Source organism: Ostrinia nubilalis, chromosome 3, assembly GCF_963855985.1.
Source record: "Ostrinia nubilalis chromosome 3, ilOstNubi1.1, whole genome shotgun sequence".
Taxonomy (NCBI): Eukaryota; Metazoa; Arthropoda; class Insecta; order Lepidoptera; family Crambidae; genus Ostrinia; species Ostrinia nubilalis.
The window spans coordinates 10312117-10332560 of NC_087090.1; the positions used below are offsets into that span (position 1 = coordinate 10312117).

The following is a 20444-nucleotide window of genomic DNA, read 5'->3' on the forward strand; positions in this document are numbered from 1 at the left end:
GTATGTACCTGGCACGTTTATTTTAAAGTTACGCCAAGTCCATGAAATTTAAAGTGGATTCTATCATCTGTGATGATGACAGATGACAGCATGACAGCACAGCACAGTGCTATCTGTGGTTAATATCTAAATAACCTCAAAAGTGGAGGATTTTATTACCTTCGATCGAGAAAAGATATTTTATTTACATTATTATAACTTGAATGAATATTATGGCACTTCGAATCAATATTCGCACATTAATTAACAAAGTCGTTCTAGCTGATTCAAGAATAACAAGTTTTAAATTATATTCTGATAAACCTGAAGAAACATCAGCTGAAGATGACAGTGAAAAAACTGTCGATCCATCTAAAGACAGAACTAAGATAATTCCAGTTGAAATAAGTATGAAATATTTACAAAGTTCGGCATACAAGCAGACGTATGGTGACAAACCAGTTTGGACCCTTTATCGCCGAAATCACAAAGGTGGTTTTGCACCAAGGAAAACGCGAAAGTCTTGCGTTAGAAATGGAGTAATATCTACTGGTAACCCTTGCCCGATATGTCGCGATGAATACTTGGTTCTAGACCATAAAAATACTAAGTTACTGCAGCAGTTTATATCAGAATATACTGGACAGGTATGATACTTCAAAAGTAAAACTACTCAGGTGTATTTTAGCAATATCATATTTTTATTTACTTACATTTTATACCATTCTTACAGAGTTTATAAATATCGAGAAAAAAAAATATTTATCCTTTTAATGAGAATGATAAATTATTACATAAATTGAAGAATAAGAGGGTGCAGTTTTATTCAGTCAACGACATTTCTGTATGTAATACTAAGCTTGCTATATTTCAGATTTTGGATGCTTTCAATACTGGATTATGTCAGAAGAAACATAAAGAACTGTTAGTTGCTATTGAAAGAGCCTGGGATCAAGGATACCTAACCTATGATGTACCATTCAGAGAATATGATTACTCTTTGTACAACAAAAGTGGCGTGTCACAGTAGGTAGCAACTAGTAATTATAGCAGTTTGTTAGCAGCAGCCAAAACTATTATAACAATAAAGATTGATTACTAAAGTAATTATGATTTTTAAATCTAACTATATTATTATGTGCCTTTAACATTTGCCATGAAATACTATTATGTTACATTACAAAGTTATTTTTAGATATCTGCATGTGAGACTAGTCCACAATAAAAGTACTGATGCAACGAATACGAATATTCGTATTCGCCAAATAGTAGACATTTACCGAATATTTGTATTCGGTAAAATCATAATTACGAATACTAATACCTGCTTTTTTTAAATTTTGTCACGCACATGTGTGTCTCCAAACACTATAGCCACAACGACACGACGGGAAAACCCTAGTCAGTAAGTAGCGAAACGTAAAGTAGTAAGTAATTTCTCATAGCAGGTTGATTGTGCAAGTATTATTTTGTTTTGTGATTACATAGTTACAAAGTAAAGTGATACAATAACAAAAAAAAGCCATTTGTAAATTTTAATTACTAAAACAATAAAAAGACTTATATTTATGAGTATTTTATGACTATGTAGCGATATTCGCATTCGCCGAATAGTAGATTCAATATTCGTATTCGTAAAAGTAGTATTTGTTGCATCACTATACAATGTGTCTGGGCATGTAGTGATCAAACTTTAAGGGCGTAATCTATGGACAATTTTATCGATGATAATACTTCGGGGCTTGACCCATTTCTCGCAAAATTACAAGGATTTAACTTTTTAATTTTTAGTTTCCACCTCTTCGTTAAAAAAAAAGTAAAAGCGTGGGTAACTTAATATTAATAAGCAAATATTTTATATCATGCGATAGCCAATAAAATTATCTATTATTAGTAGAAGTGGAAAACAGACACAAGTTTCATACATTGTAAGGGAGTAAGAATGGATTTAATTAGAAAAAAAAACATAACATTTTTCACTTCTTTTTTTTCAGTTATTTTCCAACACAAGAAAAACCAGGTCCATTTTTTGTTTTAGAAACCCCTAAGCCATTTTTAAAGAGCTATCCAATGTTACCCCACACGATGGAGTAGAAGATGAAAAAAAAGCATCCCCACTTTACATGTAGGGGACTACCTACCATAAAAAAACATTTTTTTCAAAATTTTATTCTATCGTTTTGTCGGCGTGATTAAATATGCATACCTCCACAAAATATAGCTCCCTAGTGCCAATAGTTTCCAAGCAAAACCTCGGACAGACAGACAGACATACAGGGTGGAAACGATAAGTGTCACTGTGATCACTTATCGTTTCCACCCTGTATAGATTTATTTTTCCTTAAGTGTAACTAATAAGTTTTCCTAAACCTTAGGAAAAGTAAGAAAAAAAAAGATTTTTTTCTTATTTTTCCTAATCTAGTCGTGGACTGTGTCCACCCCGTCCACTCTACGGTGCTGGCTTATCATTGAATTTCGGGACAGTATTCTCATACCATAACATCAGGAAGTTATCATAACTTTGTTTGGGAATATTTATTTTTATGCTAAACATAAACAATCTTGTATGAATAAATTATACATAATAATTATATTTAATACCAAATAAAAATTAAAATAAAGTTAAACTAATATCACTGCTTCTACAATGCAAATTTAATAATTAGTACAATTTGATTTAGAAAAAAATTTATATCTAAGTAAAACTTCTGATTATTCGGCATGTGACGATGCACAGCATCTGGTGAGAGAGATGTGTCTACTTCCGGTGTAGTTTTTTACCATTTTATACCTTAAATGACGTCACTTCCGCAATTATTTAATAGGAATTGATTTGACTTACTTCCTTTTGCCGCCATTTTAGTCACCTGGGGGCGAGCTTGCTCGGAGTTCTTCATAGCGTCTTTAACTTCCAAACTAGCAACATCGTAAGCAGAAACTCTGCTCAGATTTTTACTGAAATAATTTATTTCTCAACGTTCTTATACTAAGTTTAAAATTAAAAAGTGCAATTGACCGCGCGTGTGTGACCGCGAACGACATGTACGTGATGGTGGTTGGCGCCAAAGGGGACGAGTGTCTTCCGGACGACGAGCAGGTGGACCCAGAGCGTCGGATACCGGAGAAACTCGGACCCCGGCGAGATTCAAAACGGATGAAACGAGGTACGTGGGATTCTGATAGCTTTAACACTCTTTTCGATCAAATGAGCATTCTCGCGAATCTCTTTATTGTATAAATAGATTGAATAACGTACCCACAACCATCTTATACAATTTTAACGGCGGCCCCGTCAACCCCAATCGCAAACATTACCAATCAAAATACGTTGTTAGCATCACCACAATCGAACGATAACTCTTTCTGGTACGAGTTTCTTAATAAATACCCATTTAAAAAGGCTCATTGTGCTCATAAAATAAAGCACCTACAAATGCTTTACCACATCAACAAAGCACTTTAAACTACAACTATTAGTAGACTGGGTGGCCACCCCCAACACTGAGCCAGCTTACAGCTTGAATTATTAAATTCTAATGTTTTTTGCAAATCAAGAAGCTTAATAAGTATGACAAAATGTGCTAAGTGCATCGAACATGTATACTTCTATTTTGCAACAACATATAAATTTTATTGTAATGTGACATGCAATAAACGTTTTTGAATTTGAATTTGAACATGTCACGAACGTATCCTGGCTAAAATTCCTAATAAGCATTGTGCGAGGAGCACCCTCCCAGTGCTGGATTTTTGTTCGGCAAAATCACCCTGTGCTCGTATTGGTGATATCTAAAAAATAATCCGACCTTGGTTCTCTAGCCGGTCACTTCGAGCAAAATCAAAACATAATAATATCTTTATTTGCTTAGACTGATTAAATTAGTTCTTACAAATCGTCAAATACTGATAAAACAAAAAGCCAAGGATTCCAAATCAGTCCCTTCAGGTCCCCTTGACGACCAATAAGTCAAATGATACCTATCTTGGGCACTGGCAGGCGTCATCATTCTGTGGAGGTCAACCTTTTACCTGACAATGGTTCCAGGGATGCGTCTGCCATTCACCTCCAAGCCGGTGCTTGCCCCTGCACCTGCAACGCCGTGCTTTATTCAGCGTCTTAACACTCTTGACTGTCTAGCGCTGACCAAATAAGAATAGCAAAGTCAAGTGACTTTCCACTCGGCAAATTCTACGGAGGCTGCCTTTGAGCGTATCTTAGGCAGTGGTAGGCGTCATCAGACTGCGGAGGTCAACCTGTTACCTGACAATGGTTCCAGGGATGCGTCTGCCATTCACCTCCAAGCCGGTGCTTGCCCCTGCACCTGCAACGCCGTGCTTTATTCAGCGTCTTAACACTCTTGACTGTCTAGCGCTGACCAAATAAGAATAGCAAAGTCAAGTGACTTTCCACTCAGCAAATTCTACGGAGGCTGCCTTTGAGCGTATCTTGGGCAGTGGCAGGCGTCATCAGACTGCGGAGGTCAACCTGTTACCTGACAATGGTTCCAGGGATGCGTCTGCCATTCACCTCCAAGCCGGTGCTGATACAATCACAAACTACTTACGGGGGGGGGGGTTGCGTGCGTGCGGAGCGATTGTGTAAGGTTGTTCATGGATGGAAAATTAATACAATTGATCATCAATCATTTACCTAAATTCGAAATTTTGACCATTCCATGAAGACCGAAAAGTGACCAGTCGTATAAAAACGTTTCATGGATTTGCGTTTCACTATCGAAAAACATTGGCTAAAACTCATTTTTTATAACAAATAATAAATCAAATTCATGTTTAAATGCAGTTTATGACATAATTTTTAAATTGTCACTATTAATATTTTTTACTGAATAACCTGTAAAAGTTAATTCTACAATTTCTGAAAAATCACCTAAAAGTAACCTTTTCATTAGTGTAACCTAAAAGTAACCAATGCAGTTCAAAAGTAACCTAAAAGGTTACAAAAGTAACCTTCTGGCAACACTGCGGCTATCTGAATGCGTGATTCTCGATGTATCGGGGAATCCCCGAACATTGGGTGGGACGGCGCGGCAGAATGGAACGTTTGTGAATCGTTTAGTTTTGTAAGTCATCCTTTTCACTCTTGTCGAACGATAAATTTTCTATCTATCTCTCGCACGCTAGTGCGTCAGTAACGCCGCACGTAGTTAATGAATAAAATCAAAGATAAAGGGAGGACCAATGAATGTGGCTGACAGCAATGACAGCGTAACGTGAACTATATGTACATCTCCTACTGCTAGATTGACAGATTTGCTTAGAACTTCTAAGTTATAGTTCCAAAATAGTGAACTGTCCTATCGATGACATTGACAGTGGTGCGCCACCTTCAATACCGGATCGCTGGTTCTGATTTTTGCCATGTTGGAAACCATATAGTTGAAAGATGGTAGCGCCCCCCTGTCATTGAGTTTGGTGGGACAGTTCAGCTTGGGTCATCTATAGAAGTGGCGCCCTCCAAATGAATATAGACAGAAATTGTCTCATAGTTACGGTATAGGTACTTTTGTTTGTGTATGTAATATTGCGAGCAAGACAAGGTGGATTTATATTTGTCTGATGTGTCGTGACGTGACGCGTCAGAACTGTATCGGTTCCATACATAAGCCATCACAACACAACACGTTACGAACTAGTGTGAACGTTACCATCCTACTAATATTATAAACGCGAAAGTTTGTATGGATGATGGATGGATGTTTGTTACTCTTTCACGCAAAAATTACTGAATGGATTTTAATGAAACTTTACAATAATAAATTTCAATAAAAACGAGTGGTATATTGATTCCGGCGCAAGCGTCCATTTGACACCAAATGAAAATTGTGTTATGAATGCTAAATACGAACAACAGAAGGAAATTATTGTTGCAAACAATGAAAAGGTGCCAGTTTTGTGTTCGGGCGATGCAAGAATTACGACAAAAACCGACGATTGCGAACATGAGATCGTGATAAAGGACATACTTTGCGTTCCAAGTTTGACTACGAATCTGATATCTGTCAGTCTGTGGAAAGCTACTCTCTGCGTTTTATTAGGTATACATCAGAATAACACATAGGCTACAATTTATAAACATATTGTTCGAAATACTAATCCTGCGCAGACGAAGTCGCGGGCACCAGCTAGTACTAAATGTATGAAACCGATACCGTTCTGACGCGTCGTCACGTCACGACACATCAAACAAATATAAAACCACCTTTACAAGTGTTGTTGTTTCAAGATCGCTTGAAAAATGCCATATAGATATAGATAGTACAGAGGGCGCGTCTACACCATATTCACAATAAAACAAAATGTACCTACTAACTACCATGCATGAAACAAAACTAGATACTGGTCGGGTCATTTCTGCGCCCCTCCAGGGTCTGCGCCCTGTGCCTGGGCACCGCTGGCACCGCCCTAGTTACGGCACTGCGGACAATCAAAGCATAGCCTATACTCGAAACTAAGGGAGGAAGGGGCACAGAGCCCAGAGTCCAGAGCCCAGAGTTCAGAGCCTCTATTGGAACTGTCTCTCTAACTTTTCAACTTGAAAAACATCACCTCCTTTCGGTTCAGTCGGGTAAAAATAGCTCTGACAGCGCAAAATATTATCTCCCAGGTCGATTCAATCAAATTTATCTGACGATCTAGGTCGATTTACGGGGAAAACAACCTACTTAGTGGCATCTCCTGGGTTCAAATCCAAAGGTATATATTCCAAAAGTTCGGGAAACTGGATATCCAGAGACCCCACAGAGATTCACCAGCAGCCTTTGCAACGACTTCAACCAGGGTGGCTATGGTGGTAAACTAGGCTAAATCTTTGCTGTCCCGTTTCTCACCACAGCAAAAGGTACCTGCTTAGCACCTCGAAGTGACCTTTCTGGCTTTTCTTAGCAGGGCTCGAGGCCGACCCTCAAAATACAGAATCTCCACCATGTTCTTACCACATGGTGACCTCCACGTCAGGATCAGGTAACATGTAATTTTTTAGTATGTTGAGTTGGGGGGGAAAAGGTATCGTTCCTGAAACATACCTGGCAAAAATCCACTTTAAAAACTTATAAAATAACCTGGCCTTGGTGGTTAAACTAATGGCCTAAGGAAAACAGTCGTAGCTATATACTTACCTCTTGAAGCTCGACAACAAGATTTATAAATTTGCTAGACTAAATCGTTTATCTACTCTTCTACTACCTTTATGCCCTGTGGGTCTAGACAAAATTCACTTTAAAATCACAAACCAGTCGAAGGATGGTCGATTAGCCTTCTTTTTTCTATATGAAGTTATAACGTATCCAATTTTCGATTCGATCAAAAAGTGCTACTTGTCTATGGGGGCTGGTATTACTAATCTAAAACTATATTAAAGATAACTTTAATTTTCTTACTAAGCATAAAAGCTTAACCAATTTCACTTCCTGATAAAGGCCTTAAACCCAACAGTAGGTATCTAAAATGTGACCTTTACGAGGCTTCTTGTAGACTAGCTTATGTATATTTTTCTCCTACCATCTACATCAGCTGCTGACATGACAAAACATAGTCTCACCTGAATAATTTCAAGATTAAGTTAATAAACCTTGACCTACGAGTAAGTTCGGCACTGTTACGACATCATACAAACAACTGGGAAAATGACAGCAAATCCCAAAAAACAACATATGTATGCCCTTGCTACGGTTGCGTAAGTTACTAGAATCAGGCGAGCAGAGGCGAACAGCGGAATATAATAACACATTATTTATTTATTTTTTCAACACCAAGTAATACTAGGAATATACATGGATAAAAACAGTATAAAGGTTGTTGGATTTAAAACCTCTCCTGGTATTGTTGACTTCGTTGTGGCATCTTTAATTTGGGCTGATATTTAGCCATAGATGAATAATTATTGACGAGATATTGGCGTAGGCAGAACAAAAATAACAATATTATAAGGCAGACACTTTTATTAACTGATCTACGACCGATACACCAAATAACATATTATTATTTAATTAATAACTTTCAATCAACAGATCTAAAGCATGTTGGATACTCTTCAATAACATCGTACGCCTGTATTATAAACTTATGTTGATGACTCGCATGAATCTTGCTGCCATGCGGGCAAATTATATCAATATACACTCAATCTGCATTTTAATGAGGAAAGAATTTCTGAATTCAGTTCAGTAGCTTTCCAGTTTATTCATTTCAAACATACAAAAGTACAAACCTTCCTACTTTGTGATATTAGTGCTGCTCTCACTGGGCATTTAGAACAAAACATGTTAATACCCTGAAATTAATCATGTTCTAATCTAGTTCTGTTACAGAAACTCGAAAACTTTCATCACATAGCGCCATTGGTAAGTAGTCACCAGGAGCTAATAAACAAGTCTCTCACCAGATGCTGTGCATCGTCACATGCCGAATAATAGTACAAGTTTTACAAAACAATAAAACTTGTATTATTGAGCAGAGACGATGCACAGCATCCCAAGAAGGCCTCCTGGTGAGCTCTCTATGAAGAACTCCGAGCAAGCTCGCCCCCAGGTGACTAAAATGGCGGCAAACGGAAGTAAGTCAAATCAATTCCTATTAAATAATTGCGGAAATGACGTCATTTAAGGTATAAAAATAATGGTAAAAAACTACACCGGAAGTAGACGCATATCTCTCACCAGATGCTGTGCATCGTCTCTGCTCAATAATACAAGTTTTATTGTTTTGTAAAACTTGTACTATTATATTAACTTTTTACAATAATAGCAGTAGGTACGTATATTTTGCTTATATAGGAGTAATGTAGTATGAAAAAATTTAAAATTTTAATTTCTCCTAAAATAAAGCATAAAGTGACTGGCCCTTTTAGACATAACATAATTAATAAATAAACTATAATTTACACTAATAAAGTATTCAAAAGCATCTTAAAAAAGTTTAGGACAAAATGACGTCGAAAATATACAGATTTGTACGGAATGACCCATATGTATAATGTATGATTAATTATTAAATGAAAAAAAAGATACCTATTTTACGCATCAGAAAACACCCAAGTCGTCATTAGTCTAAGATCCCGCTATACAACGACCTTCACCGAGATGCTTATTAATTTGATGAAACATATTTTATATTTAATTTAACATGTCAATAATTATATTGCTTAAGGGTTGCCTAATAAATTTCAGTCCAGGATATGATTAATTAATCATTAAAAAAAGATTTTTTTTTTAAATATTTCATCGGTTTGACTATTAAACAAACTCCATACCAATCGAAAGTATGAAGCCCATAGAATAAATATGCAAACGTTAGGTTGCCTATTCTTTTCCAGTCATAATTCGGAATAGAGCAACAATCACGAGCTGTCAAACGAAACCAAAAATGAGATGTCATTTCGACGGTCCCTACGTATAATAACGTATCTGAAAACGGCCAATTTTACAGGAGAGCGGTTTGAAGGTTTAAACATGTGTAGCTCGCGTTCTATTTATCATACATTGATGAAATTTGGTATAATAGTTTTATATGAGGTATATTTTATAAATCATGAAGAATTATCAAAAAATAATCACAATTAGTGTATTATTTGTCATTTACTCACTTATACAACGGAAAGTTTCTAATTACAAATGACGTAAGTGGTACTTACTGACTTTTACGTTGGATTAATAGATTTGTTTAAATCATTAACTGCCACATAAGTAATTGTACATGGGAACAAAGTTCAGCTACTACTGACCGTAACTCTCATTCTAGGCCCATAGTCCTCCTCGACGAGGCTTAACAGCGTCCCGCCTCGTTTCCCAGATAGTTGCATATTGGAGGCACTTAAATACCTTAAGATTCTTCCTTATCTAAGGGGTCTTTTGTGAACGTCAGAATGGCGGGTGTATGGTCACAGAAATGAATAATATAAATATGAATTTTTAATACCTGAGGTGTACCTTTATGTACCTTTAGTTATTAATTTTGTACTTCCCTAAAACGGGAACAATTTAAATTACAAAATGAGCCGCCAACCTGATATCAGGTTGGCGGGTGTATGCTGAAATTGGACGAAACAGGTAAGTTATGGTTTTCTTATATTTACCATTATTTAGTACCTCAAATGTACCTCACAAATATTTATTATAAACCAAATGCGACGAATAATTATCGAGAAAATCGATACGAAAAATTTGATGTCCACTATTTTTTTGATGACCACCATTTCTTTTAACAAGTTAAAAAGTTGATACTGACAGATAATATAATACATACCGTAGTATTTTTAAGTGTGTTTTTATGGCACGCACAATAATTGTGCATTTTCCAATGCCATTAATTTGCTAAAATCAAAAAGTATTGATAGTAGCGCCGTAGTACTTTTTTTTTCTGTGGTAGCGCCCTGCTGTAAATGTCATAAGGTTGTCCAACGTGGCAACAATAGGGATGTTGACTGGGTAATGAAATCGAAATTAAATTAGTCCGTCAGACAGATAATAAAAATATTTTAGAAACATTTATTTTTCATAATCTAATAATTACAGTATTATATTGAGTTGAAATGTCGCGTGACGTCACTTTTGAGTAAAAAAATCTACTCAAGCGTGACATAACGCGCCTTTTCAACTTGATGTAGGACTGTTATTATTTAATTATGAAAGAAAATAAAAAATATGAGTCTAATATTTTCTAATATCGATACCTCTGGGCTCAAAGGTCGTAAAGGACAAAATACCGAATATGAGTTTTTTATACAGTTGTACTCAGAATTTAATTCTCTATCGATCTGTATATTTAGTTTGTCGAAATTCTCAAAAAAAGTGCCTTTACGACCCATCATATTTGATAAGCTAAACAGAATTCATCGTGAAAATTGGGATGTAAATACCATTTGATTTTTTAGTACAGTTAGCATGGTAGTAAAGAACAAGTAAACACAAATTTTTGGGCGTATAATGTACATGTAGTATAATCTATTGTCCTATACAACCCAAATTTTCATACCAAAGTCTAAATAATTTGTCCTTTACGCCCTTAGATTATCTAAACAAATATTTTAAAAATCTACAAAGAGAGGATATTAAAACAACTGAGCAGGTAAATTTTATAGACGTTTCTTGTTGTATTTAAGTATGTGCGTTTAGAACAAACGAAAGAACAAAAAAATCATTAAAAATATGTAATAAAACTATTTTGGAGTGTAACGATTATGTGATTTGTACATTAAAAAATTATGACATCTATCCACATCGGGTAAAGTAATGATGCTTTTTATTATTTCTCATATTTGACGAAATTAGGTATTTGTCAGGTAAAAGATAATTAAAAGATGATTTAACACAATGAAAACATGCTATAAAATAACGTATTACCTAATTAAGTTAGGATAGTCATCATACAAATTTGAAAAATGAAAAAGCTAGATGAGAAAAAGAAGTCACCTTACTGTAGTACCATAAGATGTCATTATTACACGACTGCAGAAGGAGGGTTATGTTTTTTCGAGTGTATGTATGTTTTGTATGCATAAATCACACAAATGCTTCGCTTTACAATTGTTTTTAATGATTTCCTAGTAATTTTGACTAACGTTCTTTTGAGTTTTGACTGTAACAATTATACATTATAAATAAATAAGTATAGTTTTCAAAGTTATTTGGATCAGCTAATAAAGTATAACTAGTAGGAAAGAAAGAAAGAAAGAAAGAAAAATATTTATTCGATGCAAGTAGGTACACAGCAAGATAATAACTAAAACTAGACAACAGAACGTCTACAAGCACCAAAATGGCATCAGCTCAGTATACGCCGTGACGGCAGAGAGCGCATCACGACCACTGGTATTCTGCGGATGCCAGCAGAAAAATATTTATTTACGCTTAACATGAGAAAATATGTACTAAGTGTCAGTTGAGACTTAATGTACTAAAAAGCGTGAATGCACTTTTTTCGAAGTTATATTTTTATATTAAAAATAATTGGCTTTTAAAAACTGTATTATGTAAGAGTTATTAAGTAAGTGGATGTACTTAACTGGAATGAAAAACTTCCTACTTGTAATCTTACTTACCTAATATTTCTACTTTTGTACCAAGTACAATGACATAATTTCAAGCTTTTATGAATAACAATGTTTTAATCTATTTATAATTTAGAATAATCATAGTTTGGTTTTCGTTTGTCCTTAATAATTCTATCCTATCTGCAGTATCATAAGGTAAACTGGTTGACAGACTGCCCTATAGAATTAAGTCCGCCATTTGTAGTTTTTCGAAACAATAATAATGATTAAATAAATAAATTAAATTAAATTGGTTTTGGCTTTTTGTGTAAAGTAGGCATGATCATGAAGTTTTATTTAAAAACGTCATAATATTTATTTTCTAAAATCGCTCTGATATCGGAAATGGTATCTTCTAGTTCGAAGATATCAAAACTTCTGCTTGCTTAAATAATAGTTACGTAAATTGTGTGCATTAAATTTTGAAGCCACGCAAAATCATTTTATTTCATTTAAAATACTATAATTCATTAAAAATATGTGAAGAAATGGTATATTACATATCAAATACCATAAAACATTAAATATTTAAGCTAAATTATCAATTTGCCCTTGCATAATACCTTACCTGGGTGTTCCGTTACGACCTATGAAAACCTATAAAACTCTGTAAATTGTCCTTTATTACCTTAATTTTGTAGTTTTGTAAAATAAAAATAGACTTACGCCCTGAGTAACTTGCCTAGGACGAATATTTGAGGGGCGTAAAGGTCTTTTTATTGTAATTTTGAGGGCGTAAAGGAAATCTATCTCAGTAAATACTGCCCTAGTCCAGTTTTTCAATACTTCCTCGGAAAATGCTGTGAATTCTAAGCACTTTCTTCTTAAGTCATATTTTAATAGCTCAAAAAACAAAAAAGTTATTGTCGAAATAAAAAATAAAAAATCGTTTTTTGCTTCTCCTGAAAAGTCGTACTTTGTCCTTTACGACCTTTGAGCCCAGAGGTATCGATATCTGTCTGACGGACAAATAATTGAAAGGACATCATCCATTTTGGTCCAAAATCAAAAGTGCCGGCCAAAAAATAAAAGTGCTGTATTCTGTCAGAATACAGCACTGTTTTTTTTATTGGCCGACATTTTTGATTTTGAACAAAAAATGTATGAATCATCGATGAATTTTAGATCTCAAATTCTCGACGCACAGTGGTGCTACAGCTTTGGTGCCATAGTAACAAATACTAAGGCGGACGTATTCTGTCAGAATACAGCACTTTTTTTTTTATTGGCCGACACTTTTGATTTTGAACAAAAAATGTATGAATAGTCGATGACTTTTAGATCTCAAATACTCGACGCACAGTGGAGCTACGGCTTTGGTGCCATAGTAACAAATGCTAAGGCAGACGTATTCTGTCAGAATACAGCACTTTTTTTTGTTGGCCGGCACTTTTGATTTTGGACCAAAAATATATGAAACGTGGATGATGTCCTTTCGTCATTTAGCCTATTGGAACTATTATTCGTGACGTCTTCGTCTTCTTCTTCTAATTTTATTGTCTCTTCTCCCTCGTCTTCTATTCTTATTATTTTTCCCATGGTTCTTCTCATTATTATTATTATCTTCTTCTGTCTTCATTTCTTGTTTTTTTTGTCTTATTTCTTTTTTTTATCTTCTGTATATTATTATTTTCTTTTTTTTTCGTTTTTTTATTTATTTCTTGTTTCTTCTTCTTGATATATATCTTTACTAGCTTTCCGCCCGCGGCTTCGCCCGCGTGGAATTTTGTCTGTCACAGAAAAACTTTATCGCGCGCGTCCCTGTTTCAAAAACCGGGATAAAAACTATCCTATGTTCTTTCCCGGGACTCAAACTATCTCTATGCCAAATTTCATCAAAATCGGTTGCGAGGTTTAAGCGGGAAAGCGTAACAGACAGACAGACAGACAGACAGACAGACAGACAGAGTTACTTTCGCATTTATAATATTAGTTGGGATGATAAGAAGAAAGATAAGAAGAATAAAAATAATAAAAAGAAGATGAAATACGAAGAAAGAATAAATGAATGAAGAATAAGACAAAAAAAGGATAAAAAGAAATAAAACATGAGAAGATGAAAGAAAAAAAATAACAAGAAGAAATAAGACGAAAAAAAAAGCAAAAACAGAAAATCTAATTTTATTATGTATCATACTTATAACTTATCACTTCATTCAGAGCTTCCTCGTTGTGGATAAAAAAAACTAGAAAACGATTCTAAGAACTCCACTTGCATTTTAGTCGGCCGTTTGGTGTAGTGTTTCGAAACGGACTACTATTCCGGAGGTTGCGGTTTCGATTATCGCACAGTACAAACATTTGTATGCCTAAACATATTTCTTTGTATTGGACTGGGTGATTTCTATGTATAATATGTATGATTTACAAAGAAAAGGACAAGGCCCGACGGATTAGCAAGCTGAAGTGGCAATGGGCAGGGCACATAGTACGCAGAACTGACGGCCGATGGGGCAGAAAGGTTCTGGAATGGAGGCCGCGTACCGGAAAACGCAGCGTGGGACGTCCACCTACAAGGTGGACCGACGACATCGTAAAGGTAGCAGAGAAGCGCAGGGACGCAGGCCGCTACCAACCGATCAACATGGAAAGCATTGGGGGAGGCCTATGTTCAGCAGTGGGCGTCCTATGGCTGAAATGATGATGATGATGATGATGACAAAGAAAAGTATTTAAGTATGTTTATATCCGTTGTCTAGTACCTATAGTACAAGCTTTGCTTAGTTTGGGACTAGAAGCGCAGTGTAGAATGTCCAAGGATTATTATTTATTTATTATTTCTTATTAAAAAAACTCTGTAAAAACTCAGTAAAACTCATTTATTTCTGTAAGTAGGCTTTAAAAAAGCACTTTTACACGTCCCAGTATTAACCCTACCACTGCTTCAGGACAATAAATGGGCCAGTGCTGACCCATTTATTGTCCTGAATTCTTCAACAGCTGATCAAGATAAGGTATTTATTATAAATCGCTCTTCCAGCATTTCAATTTTATTATTCAATCTTGCTTGATGAATAATAATGATTTTGCTTGATGAAATCTTTTCAACTTTCTTTACATTCTCACATTTTCACCATTCCTCTGCACCAATTTGTGAAATTCACCTGTAAACCCCAATAAAGCAGCTACTAAGTAAGAAAAATACTTAAAAATAAACATAACCCTATTTCTGACGCAGTCGGGTAATAAACTAAATGTGCTTTAAAATCAAAGATTGAGTTTAAATTACGCCATATTTTACAATACACATTGAAAACATAACTCATAATAATTTAGTCGGCCGTTTGGTGTAGTGGTTCAGAACGGACTACTATGCCGAGAGGTCCCGGGTTCGATTCCCGGCCGGACAGAAATTTAAATGATGAATTTTAATTTCTGTGACGGGTCAGGGTGTTACTATGTATAATATGTATGTATCTAAAAAAAAAGTATATAAGTAGTATATCCGTTAAGCTAGCACCCATAACACAAGCATTAAGTTGCTTACTTTGGGGCTAGCTGGCGCTGTGTGAAATTGTCCAACGATTTATTATTATTATTAATAACTCGCTTGAGTTTTTTTCGATATTTTCACAAAAATAACAAATAATCATGAAGATTCACAAAACTTTTGCAGTGGTTGACAAATCTCGTATAGTTCCAAAATTCTGAACTGTCCTATCCATGACATTGACAATGAGGCGCCACCGTCAATACTGGATCGCTGGTTCCGATTTTTGCCATGTTGGAAACCATTTCGGTCAACCATGTCGGTCGTTTGGTGTAGTGGTTCAGAACGGACTACTATGCCGAGAGGTCCCGGGTTCGATTCCCGGCCGAGCAGAAATTGAAATGATGAATTTTAATTTCTGTGACGGGTCTGGGTGTTAATATGTATAATATTTATGTATTTACAAAAAAAAAAAGTATTCAAGTATGTTTATATCCGTTGTCTAGTACCCATAGTACAAGCTTTGCTTAGTTTGGGGCTAGCGGCGCAGTGTAAAATGTCCAAGGATATTTATTTATTTATTTAATTGATCGATTTTAGCGCCCCCCTGTCATTGAGTTTGGTGGGACAGTTCAACGTGGGTCATCTATAATTTGTTTTGACAGGTGACAATAAAGCCCTAGACAATTTCCTTATGAAAGCCACACATTTCCAATATTTTTGTTTGCCATGAGATTCTGGTAGACCTATAGGTACAGCAGAGCACTCTTGGCACTACTATCAATCAATACTTTTTGATTTTAGCAAATTAATGGCATTGGAAAATGCGCAATTATTGTGCGTGCCATAAAAAACACACTTAAAAATACTACGGTATGTATTATCTGTGTCAGTATCAACTTTTTAACTTGTTAAAAGAAATGGTGGTCATCAAAAAAATAGTGGACATCAAATTTTTCGTATCGATTTTCTCGTTAATTATTCGTCGCATTTGGTTTATAATAATATATTTGTGAGGTACATTTGAGGTACTAAATAATGGTAAATATAAGAAAACCATAACTTACCTGTTTCGTCCAATTTCAGCATACACCCGCCAACCTGATATCAGGTTGGCGGCTCATTTTGTAATTTAAATTGTTCCCGTTTTAGGGAAGTACAAAATTAATAACTAAAGGTACATAAAGGTACACCTCAGGTATTAAAAATTCATATTTATATTATTCATTTCTGTGACCATACACCCGCCATTCTGACGTTCACGGTCTTTTGACTGAAGAATTCCTGTAGAACCGGTAAATTTTCTTTTTCAATAGTGCCGGCCAGGTTTGACACCATGGCATCGAGCCCGAAGATCCACATGGGTCTTTTTTGAGTTCGATCTTGTGGAACATTGGATACGACTGGGTACTAAATGGAACCCTTTTCAAGGGCATGATACCTTGAAATGTCAAGGTATCATCTGCCATGCAGATAGTTTCATCATTACAAGAATATCCTGATAACTTTCAGAGCCTCCCCTCCAACAGCGAGGCGGCTTGCCTGGGCGCCACAGATGGCATTATGCTCGCCCTAGGCCAGGGACCACATATATTTAAAAGCATCCCTGATACCTTCACCTGACGCCCACATCACTGTCAAAGCTAAGGCACAGATCAAATATCTAAGAGTAAGTTCCTGTTAATCACCAGTGGCGCCAAGTAGTGAGCGCAAATACGGTGACCTCCATCAACAGCCCTTTACAGTCCACTGCTAGACTATGAGCCTCCTCCACTATAGTGGAGGGTTTTGCCATAATCTCCACGCTTGGCAGGCGGGTTGGAGATCGCAATTTGAAAGATTGATGTTTATCAGAGAGCGCTGCTGCCCGTTCTCTGTTTGATATGTAGTCCCTAAGTCGCCTCTTACGACGAGTAGAATACATTTGTCACCAACCCCTACTCTTCCCGCGGGTGTCGTAAGAGGCGACTTAGGGACTACGGTGACCTTAATTGTATATAATCAGTGGCAGCTTGCACTTTTTCCAATTCGTCGCCCTGCGTATGGAAGACAGCTTGCTTCGTCGTAGCTGCTTCCCTAATTTGGAAGTCCGAAAACTCTATGTCGGAAGGCTATGGAGAAAAGCCAGGAGCTCTATACTGGCACCCTCAAAAGCATAATTCTGTACAGGACTCCCATCTAAGGCATCACCCTCGTAGGGAAGGGTAACGCTACCCATCTTCTAAGACCTTAACAGGCCCAGAAAGTCTACAGGGCTACATCGTAGGCTTTAACGCAGCGTGAAGAACGAGGTGAAAGCTCCGCCTTAGGAGGACAGAGAGGCCGTTTGACGTGAGACTCGCTAGCCTGTGCTGTAGTCTAGTAGTTGATAAACTACCTAGCCGTAGCTAAGTTGGGTCACCGAACCTTATTCACAATCGTGCAGAAGTTTAAGGTTGCTCGAGCGATTTCACCATGACTGGGCACGGATCCTTCGAGCCCTGCCTGTATTGCGGTGGCTAGGAGCATACGGCACACCATATTCTTGCGGGATAGCATAGTCAAAGCTATGAGGACGGTAACAAAACCTGGGTGGTAATGAATCACCTCTATCTGAGAAGACAAGGTGCCGAAAGAAGCTGCGGTACGATAGCGCGACTACGAACCAAGTGAGGGTGCATTTGATTTCACTCCAGGGAAGGTGACAGTATGATTGCCTCCTATCTTCCTTCCTCAGTAATGGCCAGCGTAACGGGGTCGTGAGGCAGTACGGGAGGCATTGCATAAGCCACCACCACCGTCTGCTGACGGTGAGTGTGTGTGCGGGAAAGCTGTGTACTTCCAGCTGCTCTCGTCCCAACTGTCGCCGTGTAGGCGGGAGGTCTTTGTTCGGAATCTCACAGTTAGCACTTATAGCGAGTGACGGGTGCATCAGGGTATTTTAGTGGGTATACCTCATCCTTATGACGGGTATGTATGCAATATCATGTAAGCATGTAATAGTAGCTTCTGAGTTAATTGAAACTTTTGTTTGTAAGTGTTGCCTGCTTATATTTATTTCTGAATTCCATAATAATAATATGCTTGATAAATAAATAAAATATTTTTTTACGATATTTTTACAAACTTGTATCTTATAAAAAGTAGCATAGGAGAAGAACTTGGTTGCGTTAAGTCTAATAAATGACCCTAGATACTTCAATCGTGTTGTATATCATATTTTATATTGTTTTGTCTTCACTTTTATCTCCACCAGATATTCCTAAAATACAATTTCTCAGCGTAAAACACCGTTACTGGCACTAACTTATAGACATAAAACAAACTTTTCCAAAGTAAAACATTTATAGCGGCAGTTACGGCTAGAAGATACTTTAATTTTCCGACGTAAAAATAGGTAAGTGCCACCTACTTACAATAGTAACTTTAATTTTCCCTAGTGAAACAACGCAACTACCAGATTCCTACAGTTAAATGATTAATTTGCCGTTGGTATAATGTTGAGTGAAATAAATTAGGTCAGAAACCATAATAATACCTATTTCCTTCATAAAATACGTATCAATTCACTCGACCTGCGCGAATGAAAGTGGCAGTTGCGGGGTTGGGCGCGCGGGGTTAAGCGTGCGGTCCAACGTAAAATTTCGTAACTCCCACTAATGCAATTTTACTGCGGAAATCGTTCTAATTTTGTAGTTGCGGGATTTGTTTTTTGACGTTTTAAGGTTCAATTTGAATAAAAACTGTATGTTTTTTGAACTGAGCCGTAACTTTTGGGTGCTCTGAAGGTTTTGCAAACAAAAACGGCAAATCACGGAACTGGTAGATACTGAATTGTACGTAGGGACCGTCGATTTGTGTGTGTAAAAATAAATATGTGTGCATGTCAGTGATGTATGTCGTTACTTTTCACATGAATATCGATATCGATTAAATATTAATTAACACCTAACAGTAATCTATATTATAATATTAATAGAACTAAAATAGGATGGAATGGGATTGTATATGGAAATTGAGAGTGGCCTAAGAAAAAAAAAACTCAGAAGATTAAAATTATTCAACTTATTTATTTGAAAGAGTGAAAGAGTTACAAACATCAAGACATCCATACAAACTTTCGCATTTATAATATTAGTAGGAGTAAAACAATAATTAAAAAATGATAATTCTGACGATAACGTAAAAAATAGGATTCTAACGATGTAATAATCTTTGTTGGCCGTATAGTGTAGTGGTTCAAAACGGACTACTATCAGGCCTCCGTCACTCGCCTATGCCGGCCGAGATAATTACCTACAGCGCACACAGTTCAAGTTGCGCGACAACTTCAAGTTGCAAATCAGTCGGGGCCGCCACGCGCCTGTCAGCACACGCGTATTTCTATACACGCTCGGTCGATCATCGTCACAATCAAGGTTTATTGTTCCAACAGCACTGTTATCCTTCTTTAATGGAAAATCGTAATATTTAGGAATAATAATTAACTGTAGTAATTTAAATAATTAAAAAAACTACACTTTTTAAATAATTTTGAAATACTTATGACAAAAAACTGTAGCAAAAAAAATATTTTAGCTAATATAAACATTAACTTTACTTCCCTGTCTATTTTCCGACACTTCACTTTTTAAAACTGTTTGTCCAATTTCGAATTATCGTAACACTGAAGTTTATTAATAGGTACTTTAGAGATGGTACGATTATACAAACACCACTAGATAAAAGTTTACCAATCGTAAATACAATAAATGCTTCTTAAAATTAAGTTTTTATTTTGCTTATACAACCCTGACGCTTGAGCTGTGAGGTAGATCAATTCTGAACACAAAAAAATTTCGCTCTTGTGAGCGTAGTAGTAAGGTGCGATTTCGAATGCACCATGTGCGTTGGATATTTTGCATTATTATTATTACCGTTAAAATGTCGGCATCTGATCCTACACAAAGGAGTGCAATTTCTGTTGCTACTATTATGTATTCTGTGCTACTATTCCGGAGGTAGCGGGTT

The 20444-nt window shown here is 36.3% G+C and overlaps 2 protein-coding genes across 2 annotated transcripts in view; one reads left to right on the forward strand and one right to left on the reverse strand.

Annotated features, from left to right (window-relative positions):
• Window positions 1–20444, reverse strand: part of LOC135087887 (centrosomin) — a 63721-nt gene that overhangs the window by 42702 nt on the left and 575 nt on the right. The window lies entirely within an intron of this gene.
• LOC135087886 (small ribosomal subunit protein mS40) lies at window positions 24–1086 on the forward strand. Its single transcript, XM_063982725.1, has 2 exons — window positions 24–626; window positions 854–1086. Exons 1-2 carry the CDS (start codon window positions 204–206, stop codon window positions 1007–1009), a joined length of 579 nt encoding a protein of 192 aa, XP_063838795.1. The 5' UTR covers window positions 24–203; the 3' UTR covers window positions 1010–1086.